The sequence below is a fragment of the Amblyomma maculatum genome, chromosome 11, assembly GCF_055883805.1.
Source record: "Amblyomma maculatum isolate TAMU_Amacu chromosome 11, ASM5588380v1, whole genome shotgun sequence".
Lineage (NCBI taxonomy): Eukaryota > Metazoa > Arthropoda > Arachnida > Ixodida > Ixodidae > Amblyomma > Amblyomma maculatum.
The window spans coordinates 102,966,156-102,982,491 of record NC_139354.1 but is presented as its reverse complement, the minus strand read 5'-3'; the positions used below and the strand labels follow the sequence as shown (position 1 = coordinate 102,982,491).

Below are 16,336 nucleotides of genomic sequence, written 5' to 3'. Positions count from 1 at the left end.
CTAAGGGGCGGTCGCCAAAATCGAAAATATGGCTGTACGAATTCAGAAGACTCGTAAGTGCTGTAGCACGGTCAGGGCGCAAATTAGGTGCAACCATTCCTGATTTGCGGGCCTCCGGAGATGGGGACGGTGCAGGTCGTGTCGACACTTCAGCAGTAGGGTCAGGCAAAAGAGTGGCAACTGTGACGTCAGACAGTGGGGTCAGTTCGACGAGAGTAATGCCCTCAGGAAGAACGTGCACAAAAAGGCCGAAGTTCAAAACTGGAATATAAGCGTTGTTATTTTCTACGTGCACGATGTTATGAGGGAGAGCGATTCTACGCTGCAGTGTCACGTCGGTTACGGGGCAAGCAACGTAGTCGCCATCAGGAACGGAGGGAAAGGCTACAAGAGCGCGCACACTGCAGCTTCTGTTGGCAGACGAGTAAACGTAGAGGAGCGGAGACGGAGCGTTGAGGTATCAGAGGCCTGTTTGTCAGGACAGAGTGGCAGGTCCAGATGAAGCAGTCCAGAAGAACAGTCAGTGAGCGCGGAATGTACAGTTAAAAAGTTGAGTCCTAATATAAAGTCGTGAGGGCAACTGGTGAGGACTGTAAATAGGACAGGAATGTGGCGGTCGGCAGTGGTAATTCTCGCAGTACACATACCAATCACAGTAGCTGTATTGCCATCAGAAACACGAACGGTACATAAAGAAGCGGGTGTAAGGAGTTAGCAGTCCGGGTCCGTAATGCAGCGTCACTCCAGGGCGCTGCACTCGCTAGTTTCCCGAGTGGGTGCCGGCGCATGATGAGAAGGAGTTGCGACGAGGCAGCTGTGAACGGGATCGACGAGACCGTGGAGATGGAGATCGGCTGGAGTGACGGATACTTGAGACGGCTTCGGTGTGAGGTTCATCTGGGTGAGCAGGGAGGTGAGCAGGGAGGTGTCCAGGTCTATCATATGCGAGGCGGAGCTGTTCAGGTTGGACAGGGAAGCTTAGAGGTCCGTAGTAGTACCGACGGTCAGCGTTTTAATAGGAACGATGTGTGGGGAAGGTGCGACTGCGGCAATAACGGGAAGTGTGGCTGACTCGACAGCAAATAAAACAACTTTCCTGTCATCTGAGGTGCGTTACTCTGCAGGATTGCGATTAACGTAGCGACGTGGGGGAGCTTGGCTAGTGGTTGCAGCAGCCACTACGGAACAGGTTGCGATGGTGAGGAGAGCGGTACGGGGTTGGAGGAAAGACCGTCGTCGGCAAGTTTCAGTCGGACAACAGCCTGTATCATGGCCAAGGTGTCAAGCACTGGAGATAGGAATGGTGCAGGAGTTAATGCCTCGAGTTCTCGCCTGGCAATACGAGTCATTGTTGCGGACTGAGAAGGCTGTTGTAGAGGAGCCAGATCATCGCAGGATAATGTGGCTGCCGTGTTCGGAAGGCGCTCAAAGCGATGTACCAAGCGTCGTTGTTTAGCCTGCTCGAATCTTCGGCAAACTTGAAGCACCGACTCGACGGTAGAGCAATCCATGTAGAACAGGTTGTTGAACGCGTAATTGCGATGCCCTTAAGGATATGCCCTACCTTTTCACTTTCCAGCATGGAGCTGTTCGCCTTGCGACGCAACGCGAGCACGTCTCGAATGTAGGCCAGGTAGGACTCCGGGGTGGATTGGGCTCGAGACGAAAGTTCGGTTTTGGCTGCGAGAGCCCGTCCAATGAGCTTCCCGAACAAGTCGTGAAGCTTTTGCTTGTAAATTTCCCAGGTCACCAGCTCTTGCTCGTGATTTTGAAACCATGTGCGAGGGGTTGCCGCCAAATAGTATATCGGATTGGCCAGCATGGTGGTCGCGTCCCAATGATTGTTTCTGCTGCATCGCTCGTATTCAACCAGCCAGTCGTCAACATCTGCCTTGTCTTCGCCATTGAAGATGGGAGGGTGGCGGATTTACGTGAAGACGGGTGGTAGCGCCGATGTTGTTGCGGTGGTAGGAGCTGCCTCAGAGGTCATAGTGGCCGTTGTTTACGTGATCCCAGGTAGGTGGCGGCCACTGCGCAAATCCAGCTTTCGGCTGCTTAAATGGATTTATGTGCGCACACGGGGATCTTCAGTCACCTCCACCAAGATGATACGTGGCAAGGTTAGTGCCCGAAGGTTAGTCTAGGATGACGCAGCACACAAAGAAGAGAATCACAGCAGCATCAACCTTCTTCTAGCACTAAACGTTGCTACCACTTTGTCGTCTTCTGTGTCACTGTTTCTGATCGTTGTCTTCTTTAACGTCCAGCGATGCAGGGCATATATGTCACAATATGCATTAAAAAGGCAAGTCTTATCACCATTAGTAATAGCGAGGTCACCATCGTCGTCTGCGTTTGGGAATCCGACTGCTTCGAGTCCGTTGTGTTTCAGAAACGTCCACAATTTCTCGGGGATGCTGCCCAGTTTAGAACCCAGAATATGGAAGAAGGTATCCTTAAGAGCTTTAACTTCAGTTTTTAGTGTACCACCAAGAGCTCGAATTGACTGCAATACTGCAGGGCATCGGTTTTTTTTATACGATTGTAGAAGGTGATGGTTTTTCCTGACCAGCTGTCTGATTTGTCGCGTGATCCACGGTTTGTCGCGACGCCGCTTACCAGAAAGACGTTTTGATGGGATGTATTTATCAATTAGGCTGCCCAATTTATTTTTGAATACATCCCAGAGTGTACTGCAGTCTAAACTCTGGCTTAGAGTAATAAAATTGGGAAAGAAGGATGCAAGTTCGTTACTCCTTTATGTATAATCTCCCCTGGTAAAAACGAAAATGTTTCTAGAAAGACCTTGTATTATTAAAGAAGGAAAATGCCGAACATTAGCAACAACACAACTGTGATCACTTATTCCTGGTATGACAACAGTGCCGCGCATGGCCGGTTAAAGAACAGTAAATCTAACACTGAAGATGAGTGTTGAGTTCTGCGAGTAGGCTCAGTGACGTACTGATATAGATCATTAGTAGTAAATAATTCAAAAAAAGCCAAAGACAATGAAGGTTGGCTTGTACGAAGAGGTTCGTAGTCAACCCATTTGAAATCAGGCATATTGAAACCCCTCCAAACAAAAAGTATTTTTTTAAGCTAAGCAGGAATTCAGACAGTGACCTGAAGACGAGGGTTGGTAGCGGAAGAGGGATGGTAGACGGAACCATTAGTGAGGGGCCTACCATTGAATAGGTGAAGGTTGAACCACACTGCTTTGCAACCAACTAGGGCGCTGTTATTACTGAAGGGCTAAAGCATTCCTCAACAAGTAGAAATACCCCTCCACCATGCAAATGTCGGTGGCAACAATACACGTTTTAACCAGTTGGAAAAACTTCTGTGCTCAGAACCGAATCACTCAGCCAGGATTTAGTGCCAAATATAACATGAGGCTTAACGGAGGAAACGTGGGCAGCAAATTTATCTGTTTTATTTTTAAACTCCTTAATTCATGATGAAAATTATCCATTCCAAATTTTATAATGCCGATGACGTAGAATGAAACTCAGGCCTATGATGCTGAGCGGGTAGTTGCCTCCCTTTTTGCTATTCACTAAGCTGAACAACTCAGTCATGTTCATAGTCATACACAAAGCACTTTTTATTTACGAAAAGCTTATCGAATCGTAACTACGAAGGAAAAGTCTAGTCACGACCGTATTGTGAAAGCTTGAGACGTACCTTTCTAACCGCAGGCATGAAACCTTCGCGCATGGCAAACTTAGTATCCTTAAGCCTAGAACCTAATGATAAGATATTGTCCTTGACCTTATAACTGAAAAATTTAGCGACAATAGGTCGGGTTTTGCCTTTAACAAAGCGATCTAATCGGTGAGCCCTTTCGACACTTTCAGATGGAACATCTTGGAGAAGAAAAGAAGAAAAGAAAACGCGCCCATTGTTTTCAGATGCAGACCAACTCTCTGTTGCGGAATCTTTTAGACCTAGAATAAGCAGGTTATTTCGCGGGACCTATTGGATACATCTTCAAAACAGACATTAAGATGGGCAATATCACTGGATAAGGCGTCCACACAAGGTAATGCATTCGGAGTACGAGTATTTGCAGTTTGCCGAAAGGCAAACCAGGGCTCCGCTATCTATTGCCGCCCATTGAGCTTGCTGTATCAGATCTTGCTGGTGTTCGCAGCGGTCGCTGGACAGCAGTCTCCCATTGCTCCGCACTAGTGTTTTGAATTTCGGGGACCACGCCTATGTTTTGACAGGCCTACATGATATGATATAGTGTGGGCTTTTCATCGCACCACGTACATCTGTTCGCGTATATAAACCAATATATACTATAGTATATAGTAGTTTGTTTAGTATGTGTAGGTTTGGGTATGAACCAGTCTGTAATTGGCTTCAAATGATAGCTTCCGCTCTGCTGAGAGACCTGTGCGGTAGAGGATATCGCATTTTTCTGCCTCTATAGTTTTCTAGTATGGCCGAGTATGCCTTCGGTGCTGGCAAAAGTTCGCGGACTTGTCGGATGCTCAGAAAGTAGTGTATGCTCGAGCTATCATGCAGGCCTCTTGGTTCCCTGCCACCCCCATGTGCCCCGGTACCCCCATAATTTTGTGTCTGGTCTTGTTTTCTTCATGGTCTTTAATTCTGTCGCTCGCTTCGAGGAGTATACGGAGCGCGTGACGACCTATCCTACCGTTAATGTAATTTCGACAGGCTGTTTGAGAGTCCGTGAGTATCGTTAGCGACCGCCCGGCTCTAAAGCTCTCCGCCACCGCTAGAGCAACGGCTACTTCCTCGGCCTCTGCTTCTGTACAGTGTCGCATAAAGGGTGAGAAAGATGCGCGTCGCAAGAGCTGTCGTCCACCACCAAAGCGGTGGCGGCTGCAATTACGGCCTTCAACAAACACAAATGCGGTGGCAGGCTAGCCCCCGCCTCCATTATTAGGCGGTGACCTACCATTCTCAGTCTTGTAGGGCCAGGAGCGGCCGTTTCTTCCACCTGAACTAATGCTAAAAATGAACTAATGCCTCCAAGACATCTGGGTCTGCTTATGATTGCTGTGTGGCGCGGCGTTCAAGGGAGCAGCAAATGCAAAGCGCCGCACGAACGCCTGGATCGGACGGCCCGTGGGGTCCGCTTCATATATTCATGAATCGCCTGGTGACGTCACGGTACATTGCGTACACCTTGTCGAACACAACCAGCATTTCATTGAACGTTAAACGGCATTCTATAATTCTATAATCCCGCTATCATCCTCACGGTTGCCTAGGGGAATTAGGAAGAGTGATGAACGATCCGGGGCGTGGCTCAGTTGGTATGTGCTTGGCTGGGGATTAAGTAGTTTAGTGGTTCGATTCCCGTTAGAAATACGGTTTATTAATTTATTTCAACTCTCGCTCTAACACGCATAGTACTCTGCCGACAGCCTCTGCTGACTGATTCTGCTGACAACCATGAAAGCTTAAAGTCTTTATTCTTAAAGTCACCCTTAGCCGTGAAGCGAACTCGTACCCCTCCGATTTGTAGCCGAGCGCAGTTAACAGACTAGGGCACGAAAGACACGGGAAAAACATATTTTAGTTCTCGTCTAGCGTTCCTGCCGTCTCTATGGCAATATAGGGGAACAAACGACGATGCCTTCAACCAAGTGTCCAGTAGGGCGCGTGGAGCACGTCATCTGCTGCCAACTACACTCTTGTTCACGATAGGCCTTAAAAAGTTCCACTTATAACAAGAACGTTTTAACGCGTGTGTGGAACAAGATTAAGACCGTATCTTGCGTCAAAGGCGTGGAACCAGATAAAGGGTGTCTGAAGACTAAGCGCTGAAATGAGCGCGCACCACCGCCGCCAAAAGGAGCTGCTTGAATCCGTCACGAAATAATAATAACGCGATCGGAGGGACTCTTGCCAATAAAAACTACAACAAAATCAGGCCCAACTGTTTTCGCTTTATTGAAAATATTTTTTTTACTTTGACGGCAGACTGAGCACGGTCTAAATCTTAAAAATGTACGCAATGGAAAACACGAGCGGTTTTTCGAGATTCACTGTAGCTCCGGCATAGGCTGCTCAGGATACTCCCACTTGTGTTATATGTTTTCGTAGCTGTGAAAGCATGAACAAATGTTCCATCTTCCGCAGGAGCCGCAATTGTTTCCTTGTGATCGCATGTCAGACGCGATAGATTAGCGGAGCATGCTTGCTCGTGAGATCACTACTGTTGTGGTGACACAATTAATCTCGAAAATTGGAATACATACATAAATAGAAAACTCGTGCGAGTGCTGCTGAGTTTCTACTTTCAATGATTCGGTAAGAAAAGGGGCAGGTAGCATTTGCTATTGGAAGCAGGCGTTTCAAAACTTTAGATCGTCATTCCCTGCCTTCCGCCCTCCTTTTCTCCTCCTCCTCCTCCTCCTCCTCCTCCTCCTCCTCCTCCTCCTCCTCCTCCTCCTCCTCCTCCTCCTCCTCCTCCTCCTCCTCCTCCTCCTCCTCCTCCTCCTCCTCCTCCATTCTCATACAGATATATCGAGAATATTCGTACAGTTAAGGTACTCAATTCTGGGTAGTAGGAGCAAAATTTCGTCATTAAGTCAATGCAGAAAGGTGGGCTAATTGGTGTGTAATAAATAAAAAGACTAGCGCAAATAACACAGACACAGACATAGGAGAAGACAGGACGACGTCCTGTCTTCTCCTATGTCTCTGTCTGTGTTATTTTCAGTAGACTTTTTTATTTATTTTATTTTATTTATTTATTTATTAGAGATACTATCAGTCCGGTCAGGGCCAAGATAGGAGCGATACAGGGTACAGATTACAGATTACAAAGGCGGAACACGACAAACAAAACACCTGCACCATCCAGTCGGTGCCAAGTTTTAACATATCAAAAATGGAACTGACCTCTAAGCAACAAAGCACTTTAGTAAAAATAAACACTCATTAAAAGCACTAATTAAGCACTTTAGTAAAAATAAACAATCGCAATGTGTTTACTCTAATTGCAAAAGAGCTTGCAGACTTTTAAAACAAAAACGACAAGTGTTTTTTTTTTTCATTTTCTACGTTAGCGGTAATGACACAATTACTCAATACCAATCAATAAACTATTCTGCACACAGTAATGTAAGCAGTGTAGAATTTACAGCCTGAAAAATGGCCGCTTACCTGGAAAGCCAATAAGGCACCCGCTGACTAAGCACGTACTGGACATCATCCATTAGCTGTGAAATACTCTCGTGGACGCCACCGGTAAGCTTGTCCAGGACTGTTGTGGCTGCCTCGACATGCTCTTTCATGAAGAGGACTTCGTGGATTTGGGCACAGGCGCGTTTACGGGCGGCATCACCGCCTCCAAACAGTTCCCAAAAAGTGACGGCTTCCTGCAGTAGTAAATCCTTTACTACGTAATTTAAACACGTGTGTGCATGGACACGGAGTTATTTCTCTGAGGAAAACACCAGTGGCTATTTCAGCGAACATCAATAGTTTACGGGGTGCGAAAAAAATGTAAAGCACGAAGAGAAACACTGACATTGCTTAAAATATTGAAATGGTGCATTATCTTAGAGACAGAGTGTAAGACAGACACACGCTTTTAAATATTATATAATCTAGCCTGACAATTTAATGGTTTTCATCCGTTTTCAGACCTTTTCAACACCACTCGCGCATAACCATCTCACCGCGTAAACACATAAATCACGCACTCCCTTATCTGAACAAGCGACGTGCTGAAGCAGGTTCTGCGTGGAGCTTCTCACGTCTAGGTTGTCGCATGGAATCCACTCGCATAGATCACACAAACTACAGCAAGGACTGTTTTCAGATAATGAAATTTGGATGTCAACGTCTGCTATAAATTTGACTAAGCCTGGTTTTCACCAACGCCTAGCATAATCAGAGCCACATCTTTAATACAGACGTTTTATAAACAGCGCTATAGGATCGCGCTAGGATCACTTTGCTCGAATTAATGTTGAATATGGCATTATATTGCCGCATTTCTAATCCCTCTTGTTGCGCCCTCATGCGGCCGGACTGCATTACCGGACGTTCTAACTAGCCTTAAGCATGCTTCTTTGTCTTTGTCTTCCTCTCGAGCTCCCAGCAGCCTTGCCGCGTCCCACTGCCACGTCACTGTGAATAAACCTACTTTGTAACCTACATTGGCTGATCTGGATGTTTAACGATGACATTTGGTGGAGGTGCTGGGTGCCATCCCATGTAGGCTGACTTCGTAGGCACCCTTCAAGCCAGTTCCGAGTGCGTTGATACAACACCTGTCCACTAGGCGCTTCGTCGCCTGCGAAGCCTACAGTCTCAGTTCAGCGGCCTGAGACTACGTTCAAGAGCCGTGGGGTGTACCTTGGGCAGATATCCTCCGCAACAGACTGGAGCGCTGCCGCTGTTTTTGCTTCACACGCCTCGGTCACCACCTTCGTTCCATGGCGCTAGGTTCGAGGACGTTTAAGACTGGTTGGCCATTTTCGACCATGTGGTGGGCTTCAACAGCGGAACGGTGAGCACAAGCTACAAAACGTCTACTTCGAATTGCTGAATTCGGCCAAAACGTGGTACAAGAATCCCGAAGCTTCTTTTACCACCTGGAAAGCTTTTCGCTGAGAGAAGTTGGCGACATTTTGTGCCAACGAGAGAAAAGAGAAAGCCAAACTTGGCCTGCACTCAAAATCGCCGCAGCGAAATGAAAGTGTTGCCATGTTCATTGAAGACGTGAAGCGACTAATCAATTGAGCTGATCTAGCTATGCCCGAGGTCAAGAAGGGGCGCCGCCTAATGCGGAGTGACTTGTCCGTAACCCTACGACAACTGTGGCGGAATTTACAAAAGAGACAACTGGTATTGAGCGTTTCTTGCAAGAATAGAGCGCGCTGTACGGCCGACTTGCTTCTGTAGCAACCGCCCGTCCCTGCACTCCTACGTCGCTGCCCGCTGAGAAACTTCTAGTTTGTTTGAAACATTGTGCAGAAAGAGCTTGAGAAACTACGCGTCGACGCTTCGCAGGCAAGCGTCGCTGCAGTAGAAGACGGGGTCAGGGATGAAATCCGGCAAGTGGTGCGGCCACCTCCAGTAACTCCGCCACCGAAGCCCTACATAATGACTTACAGCGAATATACTACAAGCCCCTCCTCACGTTGCTACGTCGATTGCAGCATAAAATTATAATCGACGAAAACCAGAGACCATTATGTCAGTCGCCTTATCTGGTCTCTCCAAATGAGCAGGATGCAATTCGCCAGCAAGTTCAGAAAATGCTCCTGGACAACAAGATTCAGCCATCGACGAGCCCATGGGCGTCGCCTGTTTTAGTGGCGAAGAAAGATGGGACCCTACGGTTCTGCGTTAATTACAGGTGTTTAAGCAAACTTACCAAAAAAAAAACGTTTATCTTCTACCGGGCTTTGATAGACAGTCTGCGTCACGCCAAATACCTCTCATCGTTCGATTTACGAAGTGGTTGCTGGCAGATAGAGGTGGACGAACACGACCGGGAGAAGACCAGCTTTTTTACACCGGGCGGACTGTGCGAAATTAGCGTGCTCCCTTTCGGCCTATGCTCACCTCCTGGCACCTTCCAGCGGTTGATGGACACGGCTTTCTGACCTGAAACGGCAGTCTTGCCTAGCGTACATGGATGACGTTTATTTTCGCCGACACTTTCGAGGAACGCCTGAGGCGCCAGCGCGCCGTTATCGAAGCCATTCATTGAGCCGGTGTGTCCCTTAAGGCAGAAACGTGCATTTCGCTTTCCAAGAGCTGAAGTTACTGAGCAACATTGTGAGTGCCAAGTGCGTTACCCCAGACACCGACAAGAGCTTCCTTAGCTGCTTTCCCCATTCCAACCGACAAGCGAAGCATACGTCGTTTTCTGGGTCTTTGTGTCTACTACATGGGCGTTTTGTGCAGAACTTCTCGCGGATAGCTGACCCCCTAACTCGCCTTAGAAAAGGGAACGAACCGTTCTACTGGGACTGAGAGCACCAACAGGCCTTTGAGGAAATACGACCTCATCTACACAGCACGCCTATACCTGGTCAATTCGACGAGGAAGCTGACACAGACCTACACACAGACGCAAACAACGCCGGGCTTAAAGCGGTCTTTGTACTAAGGCATGATGGTTTTGAACTCGTAATTGTATATACAAACTGAACATTACCCCGGTCCGAAGTGAACTACTCCACTACTGAAAAGGAGTGTCTAGATATTGTGTGGAAAGTAACAAAATTTCGCCCCTACTTGTACGGCCGGCCTTTCCGAGTAGAGAGCGATCACCACTCACTCTTTTGGTTGGCGAGCCTCACAAATCCCCTAGGGCGGCTAGCACTACGGAGCCTTCGATTTTAAGAATTTGATATGACCATCGTCTGTAAATAAGGCAAGAAGCACAGGGACGCAGACTGCTTGTGCCGCGCGCCTCTTCAGCATAACACCACTGAGCTCGAATGCGATTCTCTTTTTCTGGGCGCTTTCTCCACGACGGTTTGGCTCAACAACAAAGAGACGACCTTGAACTACGGCCTCTCATTGGTATCTAAAAGGAAATAATCCGACTCCACTCCGAATCTTTTTGCGCGGATTGTCATCGTTCTGATTACGAGATGGCATCCTGCACAAGAACTACGGGTCAACGGAAGCTAATTACCTTCTCATCGTACCTTATGCTTTTCGCAACAAAGTCTTGCAGGCGTCCCACGACGACTCTTCTTCTGGTCAACTGGGTTATTTCCGAAGGTTGGCACGCACACGCCAAAAGCGGTATTGCCTAAAGCTGACTGCAGAGGTCAAGCGCAACGTCCGAACTTGCCGCGAGTGCTAACGTCGAAGGACACCACCGACTAAGCCAGCCAGACTACCACGACCTATTGATCTGCCACAGCTCCCGTTCCAACAAGTCGAAATGGGCGTACTCGGCCCGTTTCCAGAGTCATCGCTCGGTGATCAGTACATTGTGGTCGCCTTCGACAATATCAGTCAATACCCTGAAACAAAAGCTCTTCTCCGTGGAACCGCTACTAAAACTGCGACCTTTTTATGCAGAGCATTGTACTACGTCACGGTGCACCCACAGTCATTATATCTGACAGCAGAACGGCTTTCACGTCAGCGCTTACAAAGGAGGTTATGCGACTCAGTGGCACAAGTCACCGAAGAACAACCACTTATCACCCGCAAACAAATGGACAAACCGAACGGCTTAATAAGAAAATCAATATATCCTTTCAATGTATGTCGACGAGGACCATCGAAACTAGGAATGAATATTTCCCTGTATCACCTTCGCGAATAATACTGCGCCGCAAGAAAAGACGCACTTCACTCCGTTTCGTTTAGTTCGCGACCGCGAAACCAGGACTATGCCGGACGCAACGCAAGTGTTAAGCCCACAGTAATGGTGCTGATGAATTCATTCTGCATGCTGAGGCCGCCCGCCAACTTGCTTGAAGCGTATCCGGCGCCCGCGAGCAAATGACGCTCACCGCTATAATCTACGCCACAGAAATGCGAGTTACGGGCCCGGAGAAATAGGTTTGGTGCAGAACACAGTAAGTATGAGAGGGTGGTATGAAAAGCTGCTTCGTCGATACTTTGGTCAGTATGAGGTAGTCCGCTAACTCAGCGAAGTGAACTATGAAGTTCTTCCCCAAGGAACTGTTCGTTTCTCTCGACGGCCAACATCCGAAGTGGTACACGCTGCGCGAATGAAGCCATACCACGCCCGCTGCAGCTATTTCGCTCCGGCCACCTGACACTAACAATGTTTCTTGTTGCTCGGATCGCCAACGGTTAGCGGCGAGGACGGCGCCTTTCAAAGAGGGGGAGTAACGGCGCATTCCTAATCACACTTTGTGTGACCCCGGCGTTCTTCAGCTTCCTCTCTCGACCTCCCGGCTGCCTTGTCGCATCCCTGTGCTGCATCACTGTGAGAAAACCCACCTTCTAATCTATGTTGGCTAATCTGGCCGTTTAACAGTGACAATATTTATCGTCAGTGCGGCGAAAGAACATAAAGACAACGAGGAGAAAATACCTTTCGTACCTGCCCAAACGTGAGAGGTGCGAAAAATAGTTTGTTCCAGATGCTCTGGTAGCGCTTGGTGACATCGTAACCGGACCGGTTCCTGAACAGTTCTTGAAAATGGCAACGCGCCGAATCAGCCAGCCAACGGCAGATGGTGTGCGCCCTGTCCGTCGAAACGATGTGGCCCTCCTTCCGATTTTCCCGCTCCAAACTCACTGAAGCGTTGAGCTCCTCCAAGAAACTGGAAATCAAGAAAAACCTTTTAGCTTGCGCACTTCGTCCCGGTCTTCCGCGCAAGGACAGGATGCAATATTTGGTGGTGGTGTTAGAAACGTTGATTAGCTATACAAGGGCCAGGAGGTATATTTAGATCAGCCCGCAAGGGACCGGTCCTTACAAGCACTAGGTGGAGGTCCCTAGTTTGGGACTCCAATGGCGGTTGCCACCGCCCGGGGGCGCGTGACTAATGCTTGTTGGGCCTGTAAGTCGTGGCAGCTGAGCAGGATCACCTCCCAGTCCTCCCGGGGTTGGGTTGGGGATAGGGGGAATAGCCGGGTTGGAAGGACAGACCCACACCAAGGATGTTGGTTGGTTTGTTTGTGGGGTTTAACGTCCCAAAGCAACTCAGGCTATGAGAGACGCCGTAGTGGAGGACTCCGGAAATTTCGACCACCTGGGGTTCTTTAACGTGCACTGACATCGCACAGCAACACCAAGGATGTATTGGTACAAAGCTTTAATGGGGTGGTAGCATAATACATAAAACGATTGCGCAACTTCAGTTACTCCCCACAGCTTGGAACGAGACACACCAGTTTTGCATACCTAATCAAATGCGAAGCTATGTGCGGAGCGCTGCTTACAATTTGCATACTTTCCTATGCAATTTACAGTTTGTTATGCTTTCGTTTTGCTTCGATGAAACTTTATTTTCCACCAATTTAGGAAGCCGCCTACGCCCCGCTGTTGGTAAGCAGGCCTGAGGAACGGGGGTTGGAACCTTTGCGACTAAGGACTTGGGAATATACATTGGATATTCGCGGCCTCAGCCACCAGGCGGATGGTTCTTTGGTGGTCAGCGGGGACGTCGCTTCGCAGCAATGTCTCCAGGCTTCTTTACTTTTAATGTTGTCCCTTGCGCCAGGAGTCTTAGGGCATTACAACGGTATATGGTCAAGGGTCCGCCTCGCTTTGAAGGCTTTACATTTATCATTTTTATCTCATTTATTTGGGTGATAAACAACAAGATAAGGTTTGGGAAGTTTCCGGCTTGTAATTGCCCTGGCTTAAAATATAAAGAGGCCATAGCTTGGCGGCGAGTACACGTGTCCATTTTGGGGCTCGAAGCCAGGCGGATTTTGCGACCCGCCTTTCACCCTCAACCTTAACATTTTCAAACCTCATAAAATTGGACAATTCATCACTACTTTTAACAAGAAAGGAGCTCCTCCGACGCCATACACGTGCTCTTATACCTCCGTAATTGTAAGCTCCCCGCGGTGTAACCCGTGCAGAGGAGGTGGCGCTTCGGAGGATTAGAATTGGGGTGGCTCTAACACTGGCAGTTATTCGAGGGAGCCCTCACTTTTGGTATTTTTATCCACAACCTGGGTGCCCCGTCTGCAAGTTCAAAAATACAGAAGTTGACATCAATCACCTGCTGTGGGAGTGTCCAGCGCTGGAGCCGTCGCGAATCCGGCGGCTGCTGGCAGCTGGCCTCTCCCCCCATATTCTGCCTTCATATGTCGCTTTGCCACAGAGACCGCCTCATCGTTCACTCTTCGACTTCATTGCATCAGCCAACATTTTTTTATTTGTTTAAACACACCCTTCATCTGTCATAACACTCCTTTTATGCCCTAAGACAATAAATATGCATCGCAAAAAAGCCGAAAACTGACTTCTCATGCATGTAATTGAACTCTGTACTATGTTTGGTTAAATTTATCTAAATTGCTTTACAGAAAATGAAAAGCGCATTTTCCGGGCGTCTTAATCGTCGGCCGTCTAACCACGGCGCCAGCGCAGCAGGCCCATTATTTTCTTTCCTATACTCATGGAAGGAAACCCCGTGCACAAGAGTCGTGCTTAAGATATGTGTACGAGATTTGTCATATTCCGCGAGATACTACCAGATTAGTACTTGTCTAGCATTCCTTCCATCTGCAATATGCCATCTTTTAACGCGCACCAAGCAGCGCCATGTAGCAGGAGCCATGATGAACCCTCCAAATACACTTCCCGGAGAAAGTGCGACATATACTGTGCCTTTCTTTTAATGTAAACTAATTACAAATATTTGTAACACTACAGCGAACGCTGATAAGAAGCAAATGACGACTGGCAAATGATACGAAAGGAAGGGAAGGCTTTCGCAAATCTCCTCTTAAGAAACATCTCAAAACCTCTCATTTTTAGAGCGCAGCTCTTTGGTGCCTGTACCTGAGTTTCGCGTCAACGCCTCTTAACCTGCTGACGTCACTGAGTGTGACGTCATGACTGGATGTGATGCGATCATGATGTCACATCCGGCCATACCTAATAATCGGTCATGACAGTATGCCTCGTGATGACGTCACCAAGAGATTCACTTAGCGGAAAAATTCGCCTAATTTGGACCCCCGCACACACGTCCGTTCCTTGCAACGAAGCGGCCCACGAGTTAGCCCGTGCTCTCTACTTTCGAGTAACTGAGGAGCCGCCCGACTGCCGGAACATAGACGAGAGTCCGCAAATTTATACGGAGATTCTTCAAAATCAAAGGTTCAGCAGGAGACTGAAGCCAACACCGGATAAAAGTATACAATAGCGAGGCAGTCGCATGGCAGTGCCTGCAAGCTGGGAACTTTGTAAACCCGGTCTGGGCATATTATGTCCAGATGGATGATAGACAAAACTATAAATGCAAGCACTGTGGGGAGAGAGGGACCGTCGCCCATATAATCTGGGAATATGCTAACACCCCAGGGGCTAAAACAAATGTAAATTGCAGAGAAGCCTGGGAAGCCCTGCGGCGGAGCGAGGTCCCTGCTCCACAGCAACAAGCCATCCGCTTGGCGGAAGAAGCCGCGAAGAGCCAAGACCTCTTTGCTTTCTTCTCATCGCGGAAGTCTCGGCTCCCGTCCTTTAGGCCTGCGTACCGGGGGCGGGGATTGGGGGCCCCCTTATCTGGTGAAAAATTAAAGTTATCACCTCACATCAATTCGATCCAGGCGTTCGTGCGGCGCCTTTCATTTGGCGCTTACACGAACGCCACACCACAGAACATATTGGTTAGACGCAGTAGAGCAGGCATCAGCGGCGTTTAAGATTGGTTAACATCAAATAAACGGGCAGCATCTGTCACTATTAGGCACGGACACCTTAACAGAGCTTTCCTGTCAAGAAAAGGAGAGAGGTGGCAGTGAAAAAAGAGCGAACGAGGTGCCGTAGTGAAAACCCTCGGAAGACCACAGAGCTTTCTTCATGACAATCAAGAACTGTTAGTGGAGTGTTCCTTGAAGGAATATGTGTGAAAAAATAAAAAAGTTGTTTGTAATTGTACATACTGTGAAAGAAGGCTAGGTTGAGACGACAAGGTCGTGAAGGCAAGGCCAGCGATGCCTTGTCTAGCGTTTTAATCCGATGACAAAACCCAGGCGCGTGCCGGAGCCGGCGCCGCTGGACGATGATGATGGTATGTACAAATCAAAGAGCAAGATCATGGCTAGTACAAATTAAAGAATATCCACGGAAGGCTCACACAATCTGCTCGGGGGGTCGCCGCTCCTAACTAAGTGATGCATCGCGGCGCACAAACGGTTTCAGGCGAGACACATGAACAATTTCAGTTCCACGGTGGCGTCGATCAGCTGGGGGATCAACAGGCGTCACTTTGTAGTTCACTGGGGAAGTTTGGCTTATGATCTCATAGGGACCTACGTAGCGGTGGTGGAATTTGTCACTAAGGCCAGAGGTGCGCAATGGTGTGTAAAGCAGTACTTCGTCACCAGGACGAAAAGAGACCACTCGATGTGTAGAATCATAGCGAGTCTTGCGGACTTCCTGGCACGCTGCCGTGTTGAGTCGGGCAAGATGACGGCATCTGGCAACACGAGATAAGAACTGGGTAGGTACTGATGTGGAGTAGTCGGGCGTAGAGAAGAAGGAAGCGTCGAAAATTGTAGTGGGAGGACGGCCATAAACAAGGAAAAATGGAGAGTAACCGATAATTCGCTGTACTGCTGTATTATAGGCGAATGTGACGAATGGTAGAATAGTTTTCCAATTTCGATGATCTGGTGTGATGTACATTGATATCATGCCCGA

General features: G+C 48.3%; 1 protein-coding gene across 1 annotated transcript in view; it reads right to left on the bottom strand.

Annotated features, from left to right (window-relative positions):
• Positions 1-12,123, bottom strand: part of LOC146174519 (uncharacterized) — a 30,363-nt gene extending 18,240 nt beyond the window's left edge. The window contains exons 1-2 of the mRNA XM_084584938.1: positions 12,047-12,123; positions 7,153-7,367 (exon numbers count right to left, since the gene is read on the bottom strand). Coding sequence (XP_084441064.1) covers positions 7,153-7,283 — 131 coding nt within the window. The 5' untranslated portion in view covers positions 7,284-7,367; positions 12,047-12,123. The remainder of the gene's footprint in view (positions 1-7,152; positions 7,368-12,046) is intronic.
• Between the last annotated feature and the right edge of the window lie 4,213 nt (positions 12,124-16,336).